The sequence below is a fragment of the Oncorhynchus nerka genome, linkage group LG12, assembly GCF_034236695.1.
Source record: "Oncorhynchus nerka isolate Pitt River linkage group LG12, Oner_Uvic_2.0, whole genome shotgun sequence".
Lineage (NCBI taxonomy): Eukaryota > Metazoa > Chordata > Actinopteri > Salmoniformes > Salmonidae > Oncorhynchus > Oncorhynchus nerka.
Window position 1 is genome coordinate 8,264,661 of NC_088407.1, and position 25,318 is coordinate 8,289,978.

At 46.2% G+C, this 25,318-nt stretch overlaps 2 protein-coding genes across 2 annotated transcripts in view; both read right to left on the minus strand.

Moving 5' to 3' along the window:
* Positions 1-6,077: 6,077 nt before the first annotated feature.
* The window catches only part of LOC115127651 (uncharacterized), a 56,154-nt gene continuing 36,913 nt past the window's right edge, over positions 6,078-25,318 (minus strand). Inside the window, exons 12-22 of the mRNA XM_065026002.1 lie at positions 16,257-16,414; positions 14,993-16,022; positions 14,333-14,571; positions 14,160-14,216; positions 12,180-13,914; positions 9,731-9,836; positions 9,264-9,425; positions 8,381-8,728; positions 7,392-7,508; positions 7,178-7,299; positions 6,078-6,345 (exon numbers count right to left, since the gene is read on the minus strand). Of these exons, the coding sequence (XP_064882074.1) occupies positions 6,310-6,345; positions 7,178-7,299; positions 7,392-7,508; positions 8,381-8,728; positions 9,264-9,425; positions 9,731-9,836; positions 12,180-13,914; positions 14,160-14,216; positions 14,333-14,571; positions 14,993-16,022; positions 16,257-16,414 (4,110 nt within the window). The 3' untranslated portion in view covers positions 6,078-6,309. The remainder of the gene's footprint in view (positions 6,346-7,177; positions 7,300-7,391; positions 7,509-8,380; positions 8,729-9,263; positions 9,426-9,730; positions 9,837-12,179; positions 13,915-14,159; positions 14,217-14,332; positions 14,572-14,992; positions 16,023-16,256; positions 16,415-25,318) is intronic.
* Positions 16,331-21,641, minus strand: LOC135574243 (uncharacterized). The gene is made up of 2 exons (XM_065025209.1): positions 16,709-21,641; positions 16,331-16,414 (listed from the first exon to the last, which is right to left on the minus strand). Exon 1 carries the CDS (start codon positions 19,139-19,141, stop codon positions 17,852-17,854), a length of 1,290 nt encoding a protein of 429 aa, XP_064881281.1. The 5' UTR covers positions 19,142-21,641; the 3' UTR covers positions 16,331-16,414; positions 16,709-17,851.

Sequence of the window (25,318 nt, forward strand, 5' to 3'; positions counted from 1 at the left end):
TACACCTTCACTGGGACAGTTATTAATGTACACCTTCACTGGGTAGTTATTAATGTACACCTTCACTGGGTAGTTATTAATGTACACCTTCACTGGGTAGTTATTAATGTACACCTTCACTGGGTAGTTATTAATGTACACAGCACCTTCACTGGGACAGTTATTAATGTACACAGCACCTTCACTGGGTAGTTATTAATGCACCCCTTCACTGGGTAGTTATTAATGTACACAGCACCTGTAAAGAAGAACATTTGTTTTTGGGTGAAGCAGCACGTTGGAGATCCAGTGTCTTTATATAGTTATCTACTTACCCAAGACAGCGGAGGTCACACCAGCTGCAACCCATTGGAGCAAACTGAGGGATTCGTGTTTTACCTGTCCTGTCTGCGGTTGCAATTTATGATGCTAGAAAATGTGTACGTTTATATACCGTACATTGGTCATATCATGGTTTCCTGTCGGGCATCTGATTCGCTGATACACATTTAGCTCTGGCTTCTTGGCTTCTTCTTCTGCTGGATCTTCTGTGATGTAATCAGCCTGGAACGTGGCCGAAGAACAGCATCGGTACAAACCTTCGAGACATCTGCCCACGGTAAGTGGCACAGATTGATTGACCTGATTGGCGGATGAGACACGAGGGTACATCTAAGTAGTCTAAAGTGACTTCCTCTTCACGTCCAACGACCACGAGACACACCCCCCCCCCCCCCCCCACACACACAATAACAATTCTCCCAACTAGCTAAACATAGCTATTGTTGACACAATTCTACAGTTGAACCATAATTACTTCACTGTTCACTGCTGGTATGTTTATTGATCGGGAGGTATTCTCTATGTCAGTACTGGGGCCAAAAGGAGAGGGTTGGGCCAAAAGGAGAGGGTTGGGCCAACCCTGCTCTATGGGCCGCGTTCCAACTTTGGACATTACACCTTCCCTATGCACTTGCACAGTAGTTGGTATTCAGTCTTACCTGACTGCAGGTGTGTAACAGGTGTTTTAGAGGCGTGGCTTCCTTCCGAGGGCTGAATACATTTAATTCAAAAGCTGAAAATTCACCCCACTTTCTGGCCAAAAGATTTTCTCTTGGGAGTTTTTTCCATTCAACGTTCAAGGCTCAGAATATTTGGGCTCAATGAAAGAACTATCTACAAAGTATATCTGCATGTTCATCTTCTTCACGGTACCAATTTGTTACGATTTTAAAAATATTCTGATTTAGGAAAGTATTTATGAATCATAAAATAAAAAATAAAAAAAACGTTTTACGTTGTTTTTTTGCACAGAAGAAAGATACGTGGCTAATATTTAACATGATAGAAATAGGAAACGAGAGAAAGTAGCCTATAATTAATAGATTTGACAGTAACCCATCTCTGTAAGATCAAAGGTCGTACAAATTAAAATTCTGCATAATGGCACATCATTTCATAAACTTTACTGTGGGGAAAGTTGATATGGCGATATGAATCAGTTACATGAATCAGTTATATGAATCAGTTTGCTGCCATTATGACTGAATCAGTTATATGAATCAGTTTGCTGCCATTATTGACTGAATCAGTTATATGAATCAGTTTGCTGCCATTATGACTGAATCAGTTATATGAATCAGTTTGCTGCCATTATTGACTGAATCAGTTATATGAATCAGTTTGCTGCCATTATTGACTGAATCAGTTATATGAATCAGTTTGCTGCCATTATGACTGAATCAGTTATATGAATCAGTTTGCTGTCATTATTGACTGAATCAGTTATATGAATCAGTTTGCTGCCATTATGACTGAATCAGTTATATGAATCAGTTTGCTGCCATTATGACTGAATCAGTTATATGAATCAGTTATATGAATCAGTTTGCTGCCATTATGACTGAATCAGTTATATGAATCAGTTATATGAATCAGTTTGCTGCCATTATGACTGGCTTCACATTCGTCTCCAGCGATTATAAGGTCAAATAGATCTGAAACAATTGTCATTGATATTTACAATTCCCTTACCCATTTAATCACATATCAATTAAAAAATTACGGCGTAAAGACAAATGATGTTATTATACATTTTTTTAAATCAATTTCAATCGTGTGCCATCGCTGCAACTCAACCAACGGGAGGTCGAAGGATAAGTTGTGCGTCCTCCAAAACATGACTACGCTTCTTAAATTAAAACAGACATCCAAATACCCCCCCCCACACACAAAAAAAAACAACAACAACCATGAAACTGTTTTGATTTTGACATTGGGGCCCATATTCACAAAGCCTTTCAGAGGAGGAGGACTGATCCTGGATCAGCCTGTAAGATCATAACTATATGGACTGGGGGGGGGGGGACTGATCTTTAACTATATGGACTGGGGGGGGACTGATCTATAACTATATGGACTGGGGGGACTGATCTATAACTATATGGACTGGGGGGGACTGATCTATAACTATATGGACTGGGGGGGCACTGATCTATAACTATATGGACTGGGGGACTGATCTATAACTATATGGATCAGGGGACTGATCTTTAACTATATGGACTGGGGGACTGATCTATAACTATATGGACTGGGGGGACTGATCTATAACTATATGGGCCACTGAATCTAGTTACTATGAATGGACGCTGATCTATAACTATATGGACTGGGGGGGACTGATCTATAACTATGGACTGGGGGGGCTGATCTATAACTATATGGACTGGGGGACTGATCTATAACTATATGGACTGGGGGGGGACTGATCTATAACTATATGGACTGGGGGGGGCTGATCCATAACTATATGGACTGGGGGGGGACTGATCTATAACTATATGGACTGGGGGGGACTGATCTATAACTATATGGACTGGGGGAACTGATCTATAACTATATGGACTGGGGGGGACTGATCTATAACTATATGGACTGGGGGGAATCAGGACTGATCTATAACTATATGGACTGGGGGGGGGACTGATCTATAACTATATGGACTGGGGGGACTGATCTATAACTATATGGACTGGGGGGGACTGATCTATAACTATATGGACTGGGGGGGGACTGATCTATAACTATATGGACTGGGGGGGACTGATCTATAACTATATGGACTGGGGGGGACTGATCTATAACTATATGGACTGGGGGGGGCTGATCTATAACTATATGGACTGGGGGGGACTGATCTATAACTATATGGACTGGGGGGACTGATCTATAACTATATGGACTGGGGGGCTGATCTATAACTATATGGACTGGGGGGGACTGATCTATAACTATATGGACTGGGGGGGACTGATCTATAACTATATGGACTGGGGGACTGATCTATAACTATATGGACTGGGGGACTGATCTATAACTATATGGACTGGGGGGGACTGATCTATAACTATATGGACTGGGGGGGGACTGATCTATAACTATATGGACTGGGGGGACTGATCTATAACTATATGGACTGGGGGGGACTGATCTATAACTATATGGACTGGGGGACTGATCTATAACTATATGGACTGGGGGGGACTGATCTATAACTATATGGACTGGGGGGACTGATCTATAACTATATGGACTGGGGGACTGATCTATAACTATATGGACTGGGGGACTGATCTATAACTATATGGACTGGGGGGACTGATCTATAACTATATGGACTGGGGGGACTGATCTATAACTATATGGACTGGGGGGGACTGATCTATAACTATATGGACTGGGGGGGGGACTGATCTATAACTATATGGACTGGGGGGGACTGATCTATAACTATATGGACTGGGGGGGACTGATCTATAACTATATGGACTGGGGGGGACTGATCTATAACTATATGGACTGGGGGGACTGATCTATAACTATATGGACTGGGGGGACTGATCTATAACTCATATGGACTGGGGGGGACAGATCTGTAACTCATATGGACTGGGGGGGCGGACAGATCTGTAACTCATATGGACTGGGGGGGACTGATCTGTAACTCTATGGACTGGGGGGGACTGATCTATAACTATATGGACTGGGGGGGGCTGATCTATAACTATATGGACTGGGGGGGGACTGATCTATAACTATATGGACTGGGGGGGACTGATCTATAACTATATGGACTGGGGGACTGATCTATAACTATATGGACTGGGGGGGACTGATCTATAACTATATGGACTGGGGGGGGACTGATCTATAACTATATGGACTGGGGGGGGACTGATCTATAACTATATGGACTGGGGGGGACTGATCTATAACTATATGGACTGGGGGGGACTGATCTATAACTATATGGACTGGGGGGGACTGATCTATAACTATATGGACTGGGGGGGGGGACTGATCTATAACTATATGGACTGGGGGGGCTGATCTATAACTATATGGACTGGGGGGACTGATCTGTAACTCATATGGACTGGGGGGACAGATCTGTAACTCATATGGACTGGGGGGACAGATCTGTAACTCATATGGACTGGGGGGGACTGATCTGTAACTCATATGGACTGGGGGGGGGACTGATCTATAACTATATGGACTGGGGGGGACTGATCTATAACTATATGGACTGGGGGGGACTGATCTATAACTATATGGACTGGGGGACTGATCTATAACTATATGGACTGGGGGGGACTGATCTATAACTATATGGACTGGGGGGGACTGATCTATAACTATATGGACTGGGGGGGGACTGATCTATAACTATATGGACTGGGGGGCTGATCTATAACTATATGGACTGGGGGGGACTGATCTATAACTATATGGACTGGGGGGGACTGATCTATAACTATATGGACTGGGGGGGACTGATCTATAACTATATGGACTGGGGGGGGGACTGATCTATAACTATATGGACTGGGGGGGACTGATCTATAACTATATGGACTGGGGGGACTGATCTATAACTATATGGACTGGGGGGGACTGATCTATAACTATATGGACTGGGGGGGACTGATCTATAACTATATGGACTGGGGGGACTGATCTATAACTATATGGACTGGGGGACTGATCTATAACTATATGGACTGGGGGGACTGATCTATAACTATATGGACTGGGGGGGGGACTGATCTATAACTATATGGACTGGGGGGACTGATCTATAACTATATGGACTGGGGGGGACTGATCTATAACTATATGGACTGGGGGGACTGATCTATAACTATATGGACTGGGGGGGGGACTGATCTATAACTATATGGACTGGGGGGACTGATCTATAACTATATGGACTGGGGGGACTGATCTATAACTATATGGACTGGGGGGGACTGATCTATAACTATATGGACTGGGGGGGACTGATCTATAACTATATGGACGGGGGGGGGACTGATCTATAACTATATGGACTGGGGGGGGACTGATCTATAACTATATGGACTGGGGGACTGATCTGTAACTCATATGGACTGGGGGGACAGATCTGTAACTCATATGGACTGGGGGACAGATCTGTAACTCATATGGACTGGGGGGACTGATCTGTAACTCATATGGACTGGGGGGGGGACTGATCTATAACTATATGGACTGGGGGGGGGGCTGATCTATAACTATATGGACTGGGGGGGGACTGATCTATAACTATATGGACTGGGGGGGGACTGATCTATAACTATATGGACTGGGGGGGACTGATCTATAACTATATGGACTGGGGGGGACTGATCTATAACTATATGGACTGGGGGGACTGATCTATAACTATATGGACTGGGGGGGGGACTGATCTATAACTATATGGACTGGGGGGGGGGGACTGATCTATAACTATATGGACTGGGGGGGGACTGATCTATAACTATATGGACTGGGGGGGGACTGATCTATAACTATATGGACGGGGGGACTGATCTATAACTATATGGACTGGGGGGCTGATCTATAACTATATGGACTGGGGGACTGATCTGTAACTCATATGGACTGGGGGGGGACAGATCTGTAACTCATATGGACTGGGGGACAGATCTGTAACTCATATGGACTGGGGGGGGGACTGATCTGTAACTCATATGGACTGGGGGGGACTGATCTATAACTATATGGACTGGGGGGGACAGATCCTGGATCTACACTCCTGTACTCAGATCCTCTGTCTCCCCATATAGTGTAGTATTATGACCAGACTTACAGTTGTTTCAGACACACAAATTAGAAAATATAGATTGAGTTGGGAGTCAAATGGCACCCTGCCACCAGAGCACTATGGTGCTCTGGTCTAAAGTAGTGCACTATGTAGGGTATAGGGTGCCATTTGGGAAACATCCAGGGTCAAGGGGGTCATTTGGAGACGGTACTTCCTTCCAGGTAATATTTCTGGAGAGAAAGAGAGAGGGGGATAGAGAAAGAGAGAGGGGTAGAGAGAGAGGGGGATAGAAAAGAGAGAGAGGAGAGGGGAGAGAAAGAGAGGGGGAGAAAGAGAGAGAGAGAGAGAGAGAGAGAGGGGATAGAGAAAGAGAGAGGGGGTAGAGAGAGAGGGGAGAGAAAGAGAGGGGGAGAGAACGAGAGAGGGGAGAGAACGAGAGAGAGAGAGAGGGGAAGGGAGAGAGAGTTGGAGAGAAAGAGAGGGGCAGATAGAGGGGAGATAAAGAGAGAGAGAGAGAGAGAGAGAGAGAGGAGAGAGGGAGAGGGGGGGGTAGAGAGAGAGGGGGATAGAGAGAGAAAGAGAGAGAGGAGAGAAAGAGGGAGAGGGGAGAAAGAGGGGGAGAGAAAGAGAGAGGGAGAGAGAGAGAGAGAGAGAGAGAGGGAGAGAGAGAGAGGGAGAGAGAGAGGGAGAGAGAGAGGAGAGAGAGAGAGAGGAGAGAGAGAGGGTAGAGAGAGAGAGGCAGAGAGGGGGGTAGGGGAGAAAGAGAGGGGAGAGAAAGAGAGAGGGAGAGAGAGAGGGGGGGGTGGAGGTGACAGGTAGAGGTTATTATCATTGTTAGTTGTCCAGAACTGGTTATTTACAGGCCTAATAATGAAACCAGTCAATTCAATGTATCAAACTAACAGGTCTAAAAATATACCTTCACCCGGTCCCATCCGTCAGTCCCCCCACCCGTCGGTCCGGCCTCTCCCCCCGGTCCCACCCGTCAGCCCCCGGCCTCCCCCCGGTCAGTCCCCCCCAGTCAGTCCGGCTCCCAACTAACTGGTATAGAGATGTTGATACCTGCATGTTCTGATAGTGTTGCAGACTGCTGCAGTGGGTCTTCTTGGCTGTGTGTTCGTTCCCGTAGAACAGAGAACACAACCTACAGAAGAACCCTGTCTTAGGAACCACAAAGTCCTGGCCTGGAGAGGAGAGAGGGAGGGGGGTCAGTTCAACCTGATAAGAAATAGTGTGTGTGTGTGTGTCTGTCGGGGAGTGTGTCTGTCAGTATCACCTATAGGGTTGTGAGGGCTGAAGGGAGGCAGTTTGAAGTCTGTGATCAGAGGAGACTCAGAACGACAACGTTTTAATTCAGGCTCCTCTTCCTCCTCTCTTCTCTGTTCACTGGCTTCTAGAGAGAGAGAGATAGAGATGTGGAGAGAGATGAGAGAGCGAGAGATGTGGAGAGAGAGAGATGTGGAGAGAGAGAGAGAGATAGAGAGAGAGAGATGTGGAGAGAGAGAGAGAGAGATAGAGAGAGAGAGATGAGAGAGCGAGAGATGTGGAGAGAGAGAGATGTGGAGAGAGAGAGAGATAGAGAGATGTGGAGAGAGAGAGAGAGAGATAGAGAGAGAGAGATGAGAGAGAGAGAGATGTGGAGAGAGAGAGATGTGGAGAGAGAGAGAGAGATAGAGAGAGAGATGAGAGAGCGAGAGATGTGGAGAGAGAGAGATGTGGAGAGAGAGAGCGAGATAGAGAGAGAGAGATGTGGAGAGAGAGAGATGTGGAGAGAGAGAGATAGAGATGTGGAGAGAGATGTGGAGAGAGAGATGTGAGAGAGAGAGAGAGAGAGAAAGATGTGGAGAGAGAGAGAGAGAGAGATGTGGAGAGAGAGAGAGAGAGAGAGAGAGAGATGTGGAGAGAGAGAGAGATGTGGAGAGAGAGATGTGGAGAGAGAGAGAGAGGAGTCAGGAAGAACAAAGGCGAAGGGAGAAAACAGATTAATTTGGCAGCAAGAACAGAGTCCAGATATCATGTCATTATGTTCCTATCAAACACACGTCACCATGACCACCATTAGGAACATCCAGGGACGACCTGATATTCACACCGCCTGGAATACAGATACCAGCCAAGGAAAAATGACTCAGTCTGTGGTCACATTTGAAAAAGATGACACATACGTTTCAAAAATAAAACTTCTCCACGGGAATGTGACACCTCAGTGACGCTACGAGGCTGGTGTCTCATGAACTACTGAACAACATGTGGTTCTCTCTCTACCTTGTGGTGTCGTGGAGTCCGTCCAAGCTTTTCCAACACTGATATCTGTTGTCTCCTGTTTCCCCTCCAGACTCTGGTTCTCAGGGGGGTCCGTCTGCCTCTCCTGCCCTGCTGAGGAGGCCTCCAGGCTGGGTTGGTCTGCCGGGGTATCAGCCTTCCTCTCTTTCTCCTGGAGGTCTGGGACCGAGGCAGCTGGTTGGGCGTCTACCTCTGAGGTCACAGCGACTTGGAGCAATGAGGAAGGAGCGTCAACAGAAGCTGTGTCAGTGGGAGGAGTCGTATCTGCCCGAGGCTCCTCCTCTTCCTCTTCTTTAACTCTCACCTTCTTCACCTTCACTGGTTTCCTGGCTGTGATGAGAGAAGATGGAGAAATACAGCTGCAACATTCTCAACAACAACTCAAATCATGTGTGTCTCCGAGTGTGTGTGTGTGTGTCTCTGTGTGTGTGTGTCTCTGTGTGTGTGTGTGTGTCTCTGTGTGTGTGTCTCTGTGTGCGTGTGTGTGTCTCTGAGTGTGTGTGTCTCCGAGTGTGTGTGTGTGTCTCTGAGTGTGTGTGTGTGTCTCCGAGTGAGTGTGTGTGTCTCCGAGTGTGTGTGTGTGTCTCCGAGTGTGTGTGTGTGTGTGTCTCCGAGTGTGTGTGTCTCCGAGTGTGTGTGTGTCTCTGAGTGTGTGTGTGTGTCTCCGAGTGTGTGTGTGTGTGTGTGTGTGTGTCTCCGAGTGTGTGTGTGTGTCTCCGAGTGTGTGTGTGTGTGTCTCTGAGTGTGAGTGTGTGTCCCTGAGTGTGAGTGTGAGTGTGTGTGTCTCCGAGTGTGTGTGTGTGTCTCTGAGTGTGTGTGTGTGTGTCTCTGAGTGTGAGTGTGTGTGTGTGTCCCTCTATCTTACCAGAGGTCTGTCGGGCCCTCTTCCTCCCCCTGGCTCCTCTCCTTGTGGTAACAGCCTCCTCCTCCTCCTCTCCCACTTCATCCACGGTCACAAAGTCCATTCTCCTGATTTCCTCCATGCCCCTGCCGTCGTCCTCTGCACCAGGAGACCCTGTAGCATCAGCTAGAGGAGAGAAATGGTTTAGAGGACGAGAGGACTCCTCCCCTTCTGTCCCGATACACCCCCCCCTCTGTCCCGATACAACCCCCTTCTGTCCCCCCCCTTCTGTCCCCCCCCTTCTGTCCCATTACACCCCCCTTCTGTCCCCATACACCCCCCTTCTGGCCCCATATCCCCCCTTTCTGTCCCCATACACCCCCCCCTTCTGGCCCCATATCCCCCCCAGCTGTCCCCATACACTCCCCATCTGTCCAGATACACACCCCCTTCTGTCCAGATACCCCCCTCTGCTACTCTGACAGACAGACCTGTGTGGTCAGCTTGCTGGTTCTGCGCTGGTTCAGGACTCTTGTTCTGCTCTTCCCCCTCATCATCCTCCCCATCACCTCCAGCCTCATCCAGGGTTACCAGAGTCTGATAGGAGAGAGGTGAAAGGATGTGTGACTGAGAAAGGGAGAGGAGAGAGACGACAGAGAGACGACAGAGAGAGAGGAGAGAGACGACAGAGAGAGAAGAGAGAGACGACAGAGAGAGACAACAGAGAGAGAAGAGAGAGAAGAGAGAGACAAGAGAGAGGAGAGAGAGACGACAGAGAGAGAAGAGAGATGACAGAGAGAGAAGAGAGAGACAACAGAGAGAGGAGAGAGAGACGACAGAGAGGAGAGAGATGACAGAGAGGAGAGAGACGACAGAGGAGAGACGACAGAGAGGAGAGAGAGACGACAGAGAGGAGAGAGACGACAGAGAGGAGAGAGACGACAGAGAGAAGAGAGAGACGACAGAGAGAAGAGAGAGACGACAGAGAGAAGAGACGACAGAGAGAAGAGTGACGACAGAGAGAGAAGAGTGACGACAGAGAGAGAAGAGAGAGACGACAGAGAGAAGAGGGACGACAGAGAGAGACGACAGAGAGAGAAGAGAGACGACAGAGAGGAGAGAGAGACGACAGAGAGAGGAGAGACGACAGAGAGGAGAGAAGAGAGACGACAGAGAGAGAAGAGAGAGACGACAGAGAGAAGAGAGACGACAGAGAGAGGAGAGACGACAGAGAGAGAAGAGAGACGACAGAGAGAGGAGAGAGACGACAGAGAGAGAAGAGAGACGACAGAGAGAGGAGAGAGACGACAGAGAGAGAAGAGAGAGACGACAGAGAGAAGAGAGACGACAGAGAGAGGAGAGAGACGACAGAGAGGAGAGAGAGACGACAGAGAGAGAAGAGAGACGACAGAGAGGAGAGAAGAGAGACGACAGAGAGAGGAGAGAGACGACAGAGAGAGAAGAGAAGAGAGACGACAGAGAGGAGAGAGACGACAGAGACGAGAGAAGAGAGAGACGACAGAGAGGAGAGACGACAGAGAGGAGAGACGACAGAGAGGAGAGAAGAGAGACGACAGAGAGAGAGGAGAGAGACGACAGAGAGAGGAGAGAGACGACAGAGAGACGACAGAGAGAGGAGAGAAGAGAGACGACAGAGAGAGGAGAGACACGACAGAGAGAGGAGAGACAACAGAGAGAGGAGAGAGACGACAGAGAGAGAGACAACAGAGAGAGAAGAGAGATGGCAGAGAGAGAATAGAGAGACAACAGAGAGAGGAGAGAGAGAGACAGAGAGAGACGACAGAGAGGAGAGAGATGACAGAGAGGAGAGAGACGACAGAGGAGAGACGACAGAGAAGAGAGAGAGACGACAGAGGAGACGACAGAGAGGAGAGAGAGACGACAGAGAGGAGAGAGACGACAGAGAGAAGAGACGACAGAGAGAAGAGTGACGACAGAGAGGAGAGAAGAGAGAGACGACAGAGAGAGGAGAGAGACGACAGAGAGAGAAGAGAGAGACGACAGAGAGAGGAGAGAGACGACAGAGAGAGGAGAGAGACGACAGAGAGAGAAGAGAGAGACGACAGAGAGAAGAGAGAGACGACAGAGAGAGGAGAGAGACGACAGAGAGAGAAGAGAGAGACGACAGAGAGGAGAGAGACGACAGAGAGGAGAGAAGAGAGAGACGACAGAGAGAGGAGAGAGACGACAGAGAGAGAAGAGAGAGACGACAGAGAGAAGAGAGAGACGACAGAGAGAGGAGAGAGACGACAGAGAGAGAAGACAGAGAGAGGAGAGAGACGACAGAGAGAGAAGAGAGAGACGACAGAGAGAGGAGAGAGACGATAGAGAGGAGAGAAGAGAGAGACGACAGAGAGAGGAGAGAGACGACAGAGAGAGAAGAGAGACGACAGAGAGAGAAGAGAGACGACAGAGAGAGAAGAGAGACGACAGAGAGAGAAGAGAGAGACGACAGAGAGAGGAGAGAGACGACAGAGAGAGAAGAGAGACGACAGAGAGAGAAGAGAGATGACAGAGAGACGACAGAGAGAGACGACAGAGAGGAGAGAGACAACAGAGAGAGAAGAGGGACGACAGAGAGAGACGACAGAGAGGAGAGAGACGACAGAGAGAGAAGAGAGACGACAGAGAGAGAAGAGAGACGACAGAGAGAGACAACAGAGAGAGAAGAGAGACGACAGAGAGAGACGACAGAGAGGAGAGAGACGACAGAGAGAGGAGAGAGACGACAGAGAGAGGAGAGACGACAGAGAGGAGAGAAGAGAGACAACAGAGAGAGAAGAGGGACGACAGAGAGAGACGACAGAGAGGAGAGAGACGACAGAGAGAGGAGAGAGACGACAGAGAGAGAAGAGAGACGGCAGAGAGAGGAGAGAGACGACAGAGAGCGGAGAAAGCAAGCAGCAGATATTTCCTGACCTCTGGGTTGAAGGTGTCTCCTGATTCGTCCTCCTGGCTGAAGGGGTGTGGCTCCAGGCAAGGCCCCTCCGCTCCTTCATCCTCTCCGATCTCATCCAAAGTCACCAAGCCCTCAGTATCCACTCCGACCCTCTCCTCTCTCTCCTCCTCCCTCGTCCGTTCCTTCTCTCTACTCCTCCTCCGCCCTTTCTCTCTCTCCTTCCCTCTGTCCTTCTCTCGCTGCTTATCCTTCACCAGTTTTTGTTTCTTAATAAGTTCTTCCTCTTCGGCGGCATCATCTGGGTAATCCTCCTCCTCCTCACTGACCTCATCCAAGGTGACAAGGTTACTCTTTTTTGGGGTACCCCCCTCGGACTCTCCTGTTGGGGTCTTGGTCACCTCTTGAGTTTTGGATACCTTCTTAATCTCCTTCTTCCCCTTATTTTGGGGTGTCTTCTTACCCCCCTTTAGAGGCTTGGAGCCCCCCTGACATTTAGAGTCAGTCGTATGGTTGTCCAGAACTTGGGTCGTTTCTGTCTGATCGTCGACTGAATCTAGTATCTGGAACCCCTCCATCTCTCTGGGTAGAGAATCTCTTCGGCCTCCTTGGCCTGCGAGAGAGGAGTCGGCCATGTTGTCTTCAGTGTCTTCTAGAGAGTCGAGGATCTGGAAAGCAGATTCTTCGTCGTTGGAGATCTCTTCGTGTTCCTCTAGTGTAGCTTGAGGCACCTGGGACTCTGTAGATTCGGAGGCTGCAGGCGCCTGGTAACCCAGAGATAGAGATCCAGACTGTTCTTGAGTGTCTTGACTGCCCTCTTCTCCGTCTCTAGGTGTGTCATCGTCCACAGCTTCGTCGAGTATCTGGAAATCACCATCATCATCTGGTACTTTATCAATAAGTGATTGGGGCACCTGGTGACCCGACACCGTCTCCACCTCTTGTAGTTGCAGGGCCTTCTGAAGGTTTCGCTCCTTGGCTGAGGCAGAAGGATGGGTCAGACCAAGCTCCAGGGGACAGGCTCCATTCTGAGCCTCGGTACCCAGATTCGAGGAACCTTTTTCAGCCTGGGTCGTCTCCTCGCTCCCCTCTAGCTCTGGAAGTTTTTCAGCGGTCGTCTCCATATCGCTTTCTGACACAGCACTTTTCTCTTCCTTGTTGTCGGTCACTGCAGTGTCCAACACTGACATCTTGTGGTGGGATGACGGTACTACATCCTCCGTGTCACATCCCTTAGTGACCACTATGACTTCCTCTTCCGACTGAGACCGGGTCTCCAAGGGAACAGGCTCCGCCTCCGTATTGGCTATGCTGGTGTTTTCGTCGGCAGCTTCCTGGGTTTCTGCGGCTTCGGTTGCTACAACAACAGCTGCTGATGACCTGGTCTTGCGTCCACAGGTGGCAGGTGGTTGAGGTTTAGCTGACGCCTTTTTTGCTGTGGCTTTTCGTGGAGTCTTCTGAGCAGGGGGGGTAGAGGAGGAGGACGTGGGTGTCTCCTTGTGCTCCAGGCTAGATTTCGTAGATGGGGTATCTGGGGTACCCCTCTTGCGTTTGGACGATCGTTTTGACCTTTCCGAGGCCTTATCTTGTGTCTTGTGTGACGAAGATGAGGATGACTGCGGTGGGTTGGTGTTCTCAGCCTCATCCCCTTGCACCTCATCCACAGTAACAAACTGGTCCATGTTGAACTGGTCCAGATAGAAGGAGTTGGCTTCACCAGGGATGACGTCAGACGTAAACTCATCTCCAGCGTAGCAACTAGCTTGAGGTAAAGAGAGAGAGAAGGATGAATCAAAATAATTAATTCATCAAAATCAAATGAAATCTTCCACAAGTTCAACAGAAGTGCTGTAGTTTGAAATCAGATGTAGTTTGAAATCAGTTCTGTACTTTGAAATCAGATGTATGAGAGTTTGCTACAACAGACTGTAGCGGTTATAGATTCTGTACAGGATGTGGTATTTTAAAGAAATGTTGGCGTTTGGAAAGCATCGTCGGCTCACCGTGTCTTTAGACCTGCTCCTAGAGGAGAGGGTCGTTTTACTGCTGCTACCGAGGCTCTGTGGAACCAACAGAAACATTTCACAGGATCATTTCTCGCTCAGAAATAGAATCAAATCATAAAAAATATAGAATTGTCATTCAACATCACGCCTTGCTTTTCTTCTTCTCCTACCTTGCTCCTCTCGTCTTCTTCTTCTTCTTCTTTCCTCCCCTTCTTCCCCTTCTTCTTGGCGGGGCTGCCGTCGTGTCTGCTGCTCCTGTGGGAGCCAGAAGAGGAGCTAGAGGAGTTACCCTGTCTAGACGTCGAAGGGAGCCCTCCTCGGAAGGAGCACGGCTGCTTCTATGCCTTGAAGAGTCTCTCCTTTCTGGGGAGAGGCGCCGGCCTCTCCCTCCGGAAGCCTCGGTCTTCCCCTGGATGAATTCATTTTATTAGACATTTAAACATATAATGAGTTGCCTCAGTCATTAGAGTACAATACATACATTCAAATATTAGCAGAAGCTAACGTAACAGTATTGCTTCCATCCCTCTCCTCGCCCCTACATGGGCTCCCTCGAAGCAGCCACCCTGGACGCATCGTTTCCCATCGCTCCCCAAAAGCCGCAGCCCTTGCAGAGGGGAACAACTACTCCAAGTCTCAGAGCGAGTGACGTCACCGACTGAAACGCTATTAGCGCGCACCACCGCTAACTAGCTAGCCATTTCACACCGGTTACACTAAGGTGCAATGAATCAGACTGTCAGTGATTCAAATCTGTCAGACTGATTCAAATCTGTCAAGGTTGAAATTATATCTGTCCCTTAAATTCACATTATTATTATGATACGTACATTCTTGTGGTCTGGTTGGCCAGATCCTGAAGGTGTCTTCTTCGTGTCGGTGGTCTTCTTGTCCGGCTGTGTCTTCTTCTCTGGTCGCGGCTCCTCTTTCTTCGCCGTCTCTTTCTCCCCAGTCTTCTCTTCTGACTCAGCCGGGGTCTTTCTCTCCGCCGTCTCCCCAGCTGCAGGGCTCTCCTGGTTGGGTAGAGGCTTGGCCTGGATCCCCTCTCCCTGGTTGTGTTCCTGTTTCGCCTGTTCCTCCGCCAGTCTCCCCATACGGTGTTGGTGCACCGCTGCCTCCAGGGCCTTGAGGATCTCCTCTGTGACCGGAGGAAAGTCCTGAGGTTTGTCTTCAACATTTAACTCTACCGGGACAGGACCCGGTGTTTGTGCCGGTACCAAGGCAGCAACGGTGTCAGAGTCGACGGGATTGGCCACGTTATCAGCTCCCTCCACAGCGGAGATCAGACGAGGTTCTGTTGTGGCCACAGTCGTCACGGTTTCACTAGCCAACGCAATGACATCACTGCCCTGTTGTGGGACCGCAGCTAGAACCTGTTTGGGTCCTGCTGCAATCTCATTGGTCGAGGCAACGCCGTCGGTGCTCTGGGTTTCCATGGCGACCTCTTCCTCAGGAGCGGACACGGCGACCGTAGGTAACGAGGCGGAAACGACGACGGTCGCAGTGTCTTCCTTGTTTCCGTTTGCCTCCTCCTCAGTTTTCATCCCTCCATCCTCTTTGGGAGGATGAGCGTTCTTCTTCTTCCCATCTTTAGTCGAGGAAATCCCACCCTCTTTCCCTCCAGACTCCGCCACCGTTGCCTTTCCGTCGGAATTCATCACCACGACGTCACTTCCTGGTTGCTTGACCTCCGCGACAATGACGTCGTCACCCGGTTGCTTGGTCGCCACAGCAACAGGCTGAGAGGATGAGACTGTAGCATTGGTGCTGGTAGTAGTGGAAGTAACAGGTTTAACTGGGGTTGTGACATCTTTAGCTACAGGCTTCTTGCCTTTGATTGGTTTCTTCTTGGCTTTGGTGCTGAAATAACAAACACGTAAATTATAAAATAAGTGATGTTTACATGCCCAGATCAGTCCGAAAGGTCTCCAGAGGAACACATGGGACAGGAGTTGTTCCCTGACAAGGAAAAACAATGGACTCTAATTGTATCCTACGCCCTTAGAAAACAGGACGTTAATACAATGATTGGATTGGATGGACTGACAGATCAAATCTAGGAAGTTAATGAAAAGGATGAGTTAAGATATTTACCTGACAACAGATGTCTTCTGGGCTGGGGGCTGCGGTGCTGGTTTATCCTTGACCAGCAAGCTGAACTTCAGAGGGTTGTTCTGAACTACACTGGGGGACTTCTGGAAATGAAGACACACGGTCATCGCCACCGACGACGATTCCATCTCAAAATAGATCTGAGACAGAGAGAGAAACATATATATTAAACAAACCAATTCATCTGATTTGTTATCTGTGTCGTCTCCTGACGAATCAGAAATGTTTTAAAAAATCCCCTAGACTTAACACATTTTATAAAAATTATTATCGTTTTTTTTCAACATCAATCTACAAACGATACCCTATAATGACAAAGCAAAAAACAGATTTTTTTACAGTTGTTGCTAATTTAAATTTGTAAAATAAAGAAATATGAAATGTCACATTTACATAAGAATTCAGATCCTTTACTCAGCACTTTGTTGAAGTACCTTTGGCAGCGATTACAATCCTAGAGTCTTCTTGGGTATGAAGCTACAAGCTTGGCACACCTGTATTTTGGGGAGTTTCTCCATTTCTTCTCTGCAGATCCTCTCAAACTCTGTCTGGTTGGATGGGGAGCGTCGCTGCACAGCCATTTTCAGGTCTCTCCAGAGATGTTTGATCAGGTTCAAGTCGGGGCTCTGGCTGGTCCACTCAAGGACATTCAGAGACTTGTCCCGAAGCCACCCCTGTCTTGTCTGGCTGTGTGCTTAGAGTCTTTATCCTTTTGGAAGGTGAAACTTCGCCCCACTGTGAGGTCCTGAGCGCTCTGGAGCAGGTTTTCATCAAGGATCTCTCGGTACTTTGCTCCGTTCATCTTTGCCTCGATCCTGACTAGTCTCACAGTCCCTGCCACTTAAAAACATCCCCACAGCATGATGCTGCCACCACCATGTTTCACTGTAGGGATGGTGCCAGGTTTCCTCCAGACGTTACTCTTGGCATTAAGGACAAAGAGTTGAATATTGGTTTCATCAGACCAGAGAATCTTGTTTCTCATGGTCTGAGAGTTTTTAGGTGCCTTTTGGCAATCTCCAAGCAGGCTGCCATGTGCCTTTCATCGAGTGGATTCCGTCTGGCCACTCTACCATAAAGGCCTGATTGGTGGAGTGGGGCAGAGATGGTTGTCCTTCTGGAAGGTTCTCCCATCTCCACAGAGGAACTCTAGAGCTCTGTCAGAGTGACCATCAGGTTCTTGGTCACCTCCCGATTGCTCAGTTTGACCGGGCGACCAGCTCAAGGAAGAGTCTTGGTGGTTCCAACCTTCCATTTAAGAATTTTGTGGACCTTCAATGCTGCAGAAATGTTTTTGCTTGGTTTTTGCTCTGACATGCACTGTCAACTGTGGGACCTTATATAGACTGGTGTGTGCCTGTCCAAATCATGTCCAATCAATTTACCACAGGTGGACTATAATGGGGCGGCAGGGTAGCCTAGTGGTTAGAACTTTGGGCTAGTAACCAAAAGGTTGCAAGTTCGAATCCCTGAGCTGACAAGGTACAAATCTGTCGTTCTGTCCCTGAACAAGCTTTCTAATTCTTCTACGTGTCTTTGTGCAATAAAGCTGTTTAGCGCATATTCCAATCCAGCGTTTAACTGGCGTCCGGGCCGATGGCCGACCACGGTCTGGAATCCACTTGGACTGTAGATTGCATCCTGATGCGCTGACCACGGTCTGGAATCCACTTGGACTGTAGATTGCATCCTGATGCGCTGACCACGGTCTGGAATCCACTTGGACTGCAGATTGCATCCCGATGCGCTGACCACGGTCTGGAATCCACTTGGACTGTAGATTGCATCCCGATGCGCTGACCACGGTCTGGAATCCACTTGGACTGTAGATGGTGTCCCAATGCGCTGACCACGGTCTGGAATCCACTTGGACTGTAGATGGTGTCCCAATGCGCTGACCACGGTCTGGAATCCACTTGGACTGTAGATTGCATCCCGATGCGCTGACCACGGTCTGGAATCCACTTGGACTGTAGATTGTATCCCGATGCGCTGACCACAGTCTGGAATCCACTTGGACTGTAGATTGCATCCCGATCCGCTGACCACGGTCTGGAATCCACTTGGGACTGCAGATTGCATCCCGATGCGCTGACCACGGTCTGGAATCCACTTGGACTGCAGATTGCATCCCGATGCGCTGACCACGGTCTGGAATCCACTTGGACTGTAGATTGCATCCCGATGCGCTGACCACGGTCTGGAATCCACTTGGACTGTAGACTGCATCCTGATGCGCTGACCACGGTCTGGAATCCACTTGGACTGTAGATTGCATCCCGATGCGCTGACCACGGTCTGGAATCCACTTGGACTGCAGATTGCATCCCGATGCGCTGACCACGGTCTGGAATCCACTTGGACTGTAGATTGCATCCCGATGCGCTGACCACGGTCTGGAATCCACTTGGACTGTAGATGGTGTCCCAATGCGCTGACCACGGTCTGGAATCCACTTGGACTGTAGATGGTGTCCCAATGCGCTGACCACGGTCTGGAATCCACTTGGACTGTAGATTGCATCCCGATGCGCTGACCACGGTCTGGAATCCACTTGGACTGTAGATTGCATCCCGATGCGCTGACCACAGTCTGGAATCCACTTGGACTGTAGATTGCATCCCGATCCGCTGACCACGGTCTGGAATCCACTTGGGACTGCAGATTGCATCCCGATGCGCTGACCACGGTCTGGAATCCACTTGGACTGCAGATTGCATCCCGATGCGCTGACCACGGTCTGGAATCCACTTGGACTGTAGATTGCATCCCGATGCGCTGACCACGGTCTGGAATCCACTTGGACTGTAGACTGCATCCTGATGCGCTGACCACGGTCTGGAATCCACTTGGACTGCAGATTGCATCCTTTGGTGACTTTGATGAGTATCAAAGTAGGGCGATATGGCTTAACTATATCACGGTATAGAAAGAAAGAAGGAAGGTATTTGACGTGTATCGTACCATCTACGGTTGACCCCGTAAAACAACACATTTTCACTGCACCCATCAACGGCGTACGTGACAAAACGCTCGGTTCATTTTCCTATCTTCACCTCTGGAAGGTATTTGACGTGTATCGTACCATCTACTACATCTATCTGGATACCACCGTGGATGTATTCGGCTTTTGGGGCGTCGTTCCCAATTCCCTTTTATTGGAAGAATCCAGTCTACGAGTTATTTTACGAATCCAGTTTACGAATCCAGTTTACAAGTTATTTTACGAATCCAGTCTCTTTATGGTCTCGTCTCCTTCTGAGCTGTGTCCACTGTCCATCGTTTGTGGTACTACGTACAGCTAGCAGCCTTCTAGCCTTCTTCTGTTTGTGATAGGGGGCAGCATTTTCACTTTTGGATGAATAGCGTGCCCAGAGTAAACTGCCTCCTACTCTGTCCCAGATGCCCAGATGCTAAAATATGCATATTATTATTAGTATTGGATAGAAAACACTCTGAGGTTTCTAAAAATATTTGAATGATGTCTGTGAGTATAACAGAACTCATATGGCAGGCGAAAACCTGAGAAAAATCCAACCAGGAAGTGGGACATCTGAGGTTTGTAGTTTTTCAAAAGCTTGGCCTACTGAATACACATTGAGATATGTTATGGATTAAGTTGCACTTCCTACGGCTTCCACTAGATGTCAACCGTCTTTAGAAAACGAAAGCTCATAAGACCTCTTTGAGTCAATGGTCTGGCAGAGTGCCCCGGTCTCATGACGGGCGCTCCCGACAGAGTTACCTCTCATTCCAGTGCTTTCTGAAGACAAAGGAATTCTCCGGTTGGAGCATTATTGATGTTTCATGTTAAAAACATACTAAAGATTGATTCCATAAATCGTTTGACATGTTTCTAAAGGACTGTAACGGAACTTATCGAGTTTTTGTCTGGACGAAGCGCCTCATGAAGATGGATTACTGGGCTGAACACGCTAACAAGTGGCTATTTTGACATACAACAAATCAGTAATGTATTGTCGAACTGGGATTCCTAGGAGTGCCTTCTGATGAAGATCATCAAATGTAAGTGAATATTTATGGTGTTATTTCTAACTTTGTTGACTCCAAAATGGCGGATATTCCTCTGGCTGTTTTGGGTTCTGAGCGCCGTTCTCAGATTATGATTTTTCCGTAAATTAAAAAAAAAGAAAATCTGACACAGCGGTTGCATTAAGGAGAAGTCTATCTTTAACTCTGTGAATAACACTTGTACCTTTTATCAATGTTTATTATAAAAAACTACTGCACGTAAGGCGCCAATGTAAACTGAGAGTTTTGCATATAAATGTGCACATTATCGAACAAAACATTCATATATCGTGTAACATGGTGTCCTATGAGTGTCATCTGATGAAGATCATCAAAGGTTAGTGATTCTTTTTTGTCTATATTTCTGCTTTTTTGTGACTCCTATCTTTGGCTGGAAAAATGGCTGTGTTTTTTTGACTTGGCGGTGATCTAACGTAATCATATGTTGTGCTTTAGCTGTAAAGCATTTTTGAAATCGGACACGATGGGTCGATTAACAAGATGTGTATCTTTAATTTGGTGTTGGACTTGGCTGCAGGGGCACTATTGAGTAGCTGATGAAAGGTGCACGGAGTAAAGTAAATGGCTCCTCAGTCCCAGTTGCTAATATATACATATTAATATTAGTATTGGATAGAAAACACTCTGAAGTTTCTAAAACTGTTTGAATGATGTCTGTGAGTATAATAGAACTCATATGGCAGGCAAAAACCCGAGAAGGAATCCCAAACAGGAAGTGAGAAATCTGAGGCTGGTATATTTTCAAACCATTCCCTTTTGAAATCCCTGTTAGATATGAATGAAGATGTCAACCGTCTTTAGAAATTTGAATGAGGCTTCTGCTGTGTTGTGGGGCTGAATAAGAACAGAATGCATCAGACTACTGGCAGAGAGCCAGTTCCAGCTCACGCGCAAAGCACATGATCTCTTCCTGCGTTCCGTTCCTCCTCTAGACACAAAGGAATTCTCCGGTTGGAACTTTATTAAAAACATCCTGATGATTGATTCTGTACTTAGTTTGAAATGTTTCTTCGATCTGTAATATAACTTTTTTTTTTAAGTTTTTGTCCGAAGAAACTGTCAACCAGCTCCAGCGTTTGGATAGGGGTACCAAACGCGCTAACAAAAGTAGCTAATTGCACATAAATAATAGACATTATCGAACAAATCAAGCATTTATTGTGGACCCGGGATTCCTGGCATTCTGATGAAGATCGGGAGACTTTCTATTTATGGTTATAGTTGACTCCAACATGGCGGCTATGCGACTATTATTCTGAGCGCCGTCTCAGATTATTGCATGGTTTGCTTTTTCCGTAAAGTTTTTTTAAAATCTGACACAGCGGTTGCATTAAGGAGAGGTATAGCTATAATTCCATGTGTATAACTTGTATTATCATCTACATTTATGATGAGTATTTCTGTTGAATCGATGTGGCTATGCAAAATCACTGGATGTTTTTTGGAACTAGTGAACGTAACGCGCCAATGTAAACTCAGATGTTTTAATATAAATATGAACTTGATCAAACACAACACACATGTGTTGTGTAACATGAAGTCCTATGAGTGCCATCTGATGAAGATCAAAGGTTAGTGATTCATTTTATCTCTACTTGTGCTTTTTTTCTCTCTTTAGCTTGAAAAATTGGCTGTGTATTTCTGTGAGTTGTTGGTGACCTAACATAATCGTTTGTGTTGCTTTCCCCGTAAATCCTATTTGAAACCGGACACTGTGGTGGGTTTAACAACAAGATTACCTTGAAAACGATATAAAATACATGTATGTTTGAGGAATTTTAATTATGAGATTTCTGTTCGTATTGAATTTCGCAAGCTGCCTTTTCAGCGGAATGTTGTTGAGAATTAACAAAACCAGCATCTCTTTTGGTTCCACTAGTTAATGAAAACCAGCATCTCTTTTGGTTCCACTAGTTAATGAAAACCAGCATCTCTTTTGGTTCCACTAGTTAATGAAAACCAGCATCTCTTTTGGTTCCACTAGTTAATGAAAACCAGCATCTCTTTTGGTTCCACTAGTTAATGAAAACCAGCATCACTTTTGGTTCCACTAGTTAATGAAAACCAGCATCACTTTTGGTTCCACTAGTTAATGAAAACCAGCATCTCTTTTGGTTCCACTAGTTAATGAAAACCAGCATCACTTTTGGTTCCACTAGTTAATGAAAACCAGCATCTCTTTTGGTTCCACTAGTTAACAAAACCAGCATCACTTTTGGTTCCACTATTTAATAAAACCAGCATCACTTTTGGTTCCACTAGTTAATGAAAACCAGCATCTCTTTTGGTTCCACTAGTTAATGAAAACCAGCATCTCTTTTGGTTCCACTAGTTAATGAAAACCAGCATCACTTTTGGTTCCACTAGTTAATGAAAACCAGCATCTCTTTTGGTTCCACTAGTTAATGAAAACCAGCATCACTTTTGGTTCCACTAGTTAATGAAAACCAGCATCACTTTTGGTTCCACTAGTTAATGAAAACCAGCATCTCTTTTGGTTCCACTAGTTAACAAAACCAGCATCACTTTTGGTTCCACTATTTAATAAAACCAGCATCACTTTTGGTTCCACTAGTTAATGAAAACCAGCATCTCTTTTGGTTCCACTAGTTAACAAAACCAGCATCTCTTTTGGTTCCACTAGTTAATAAAACCAGCATCTCTTTTGGTTCCACTAGTTAATGAAAACCAGCATCTCTTTTGGTTCCACTAGTTAATAAAACCAGCATCTTTTTCAAGATGGTTCCACTAGTTAATAAAACCAGCATCTTTCTAAAAAATATGGTTCCACTAGTTAATAAAACCAGCATCTCTTTTATAAAAGTTCCACTAGTAATGAAAACCAGCATCTCTTTTGGTTCCACTAGTTAATGAAACCAGCATTTTTAGTTCAAGATGTGTATCTTTCATTTGCTGTATTAATGATAATGTGTGAAAGTTACATGTTACATATTTCTAAAAAATATGTTTGAATTTTCAACGTTGGAATTTTGCTTTACAGACAGAGAATAAACAGGTTATAAGAAGCAAACAATAACAAGAAGTAATTTATAAAAAGGAATTGGGTAATAATGAAAACCAGCATCTCTTTTGGGTAATTCATTCTCAATTATTAAAATACCCATCTTTCCAACCCAGGTTATAAAGGGTTATTAATTTCAAATCGGTTAAACAAACAGTTAACAGGCTACTTTCAAAAGCTGCCTAAGGCCTAAAGGTGTCTGGCCCTACCCTGTTGAAAGGACAGGTTATTAACAGGTTATAAAGGGGTTATTAACAGTTATGAACGAGGTTATAAAGGGGTTAACCTTATGGGATGCTAACAGGTTATTAACAGGGATAAAGTTATTAACAATCAAAGACGTTATTAACGTTGGATCCTGTTTACAGACAGAGGGTTAGAAAGGGGTTATTAACAGGTTATAAAGGGGTTATAACGGGGTTATTAACAGGTTATAAAGGGGTTAGAAAGGGGTTATTAACAGGTTATAAAGGGGTTATTAACAGGTTATAAAGGGGTTATTAACAGGTTATTAACAGGTTATAAAGGGGTTATTAACAGGTTATTAACAGGTTATTAACAGGGTATAAAGGGGTTATTAACAGGTTATAAAGGGGTTATTAACAGGTTATAAAGGGGTTATTAACAGGTTATAAAGGGGTTATTAACAGGTTATTAACAGGTTATAAAGGGGTTATTAACCTGTTAGTACTCTAGGGGCAGTATTTCATTTTTGGATAAAAAGACGTGCCCGTTTTAAGCGCAATATTTTGTCACGAAAAGATGCTCGAATATGCTTGGAATTGATAGTTTTGGAAAGAAGACCGTCTTACGTTTCCAGAAATGCAAAGATTTTCACTGTGAGTCCCTTAGAACAAATGCTTCGGGCAAAACCAAGATGTATGACCGACCAGGAAATGCACAGGATTTCTGAGGCTACGTTTTCCATGATCGCCTTATATGGCTGTGAATGCGACAGGAATGAACGGACTCTTTCTCTTGTTTCCCCAAGGTCTCTGCAGCATTGTGACGTATTTGTAGGCATATCATTGGAAGATTGACCATAAGAGACTACAATTGCCAAGTGTCCCTCTTGGTGTCTGCGTGGCATTCGGTGCGCAAAAATCAAGTCCCATTATTTTTCCATTCAAATCTCAGAACAAAGCAGGGTACAAGGACGGTGCTTTCAATGGAGAGAAATATGACAAACCACCTTCAGGATTGATTCAAACAACGTTTTCCATGTTTCAGTCGATATTATGGAGTTAATTCGGAAAAAAGTTTGACATGTAGGTGACTGAATTTTCGGTTAGTTTCGGTAGCCAAATGCATAGTAACAAAAGGGAACGATGTGTCCTACACAAGAATCTTTCAGGAAAAACTGGACATCTGCTATGTAACTGAGAGTCTCCTCATTGAAACATCTGAAGTTCTTCAAAGGTAAATTATTTTATTTGATTCCTTGGCTGGTTTTTGTGAATATGTTGCGTGCTAAATGCTAACGCTAATGCTAAGCTAGCTATCACCACTCTTACACAAATTAGTGATTTTCTCTGGTTCTAAAGCATATTTTGAAAATCTGAGACGACAGGATTGTTAAGAAAAGGATAAGCTTGAGAACAGGCATATTTATTTCATTTCATTTGCGATTTTTAGAAATCGCTAACGTTGCGTTATGGTAATGAGCTTGAGGCTGTAGTTACGCTACCGCATACGGGTTTGGGCGGACTATGAGGTTAACAGGTTATAAAGGGGTTATTAACAGGTTATTAACAGGTTATAAAGGGGTTATTAACAAGTTATAAAGGGGTTATTAACAGGTTATAAAGGGGTTATTAACAGGTTATAAAGGGGTTATTAACAGGTTATAAAGGGGTTATTAACAGGTTATTAAAGCAAGGTCTAATTAAGACATAAGGCCCAAGGGGGTGTGCTAGATGGCCAATATACCACAGCTAAGGGCTGTTCTTATGCTCGACGCATCGCCATA

Bases quoted from the DNA above. Each gene is read 5' to 3' on its own strand.
- LOC135574243 (XM_065025209.1), bottom strand. From the start codon at position 19,141: ATGCAATCTGCAGTCCAAGTGGATTCCAGACCGTGGTCAGCGCATCAG.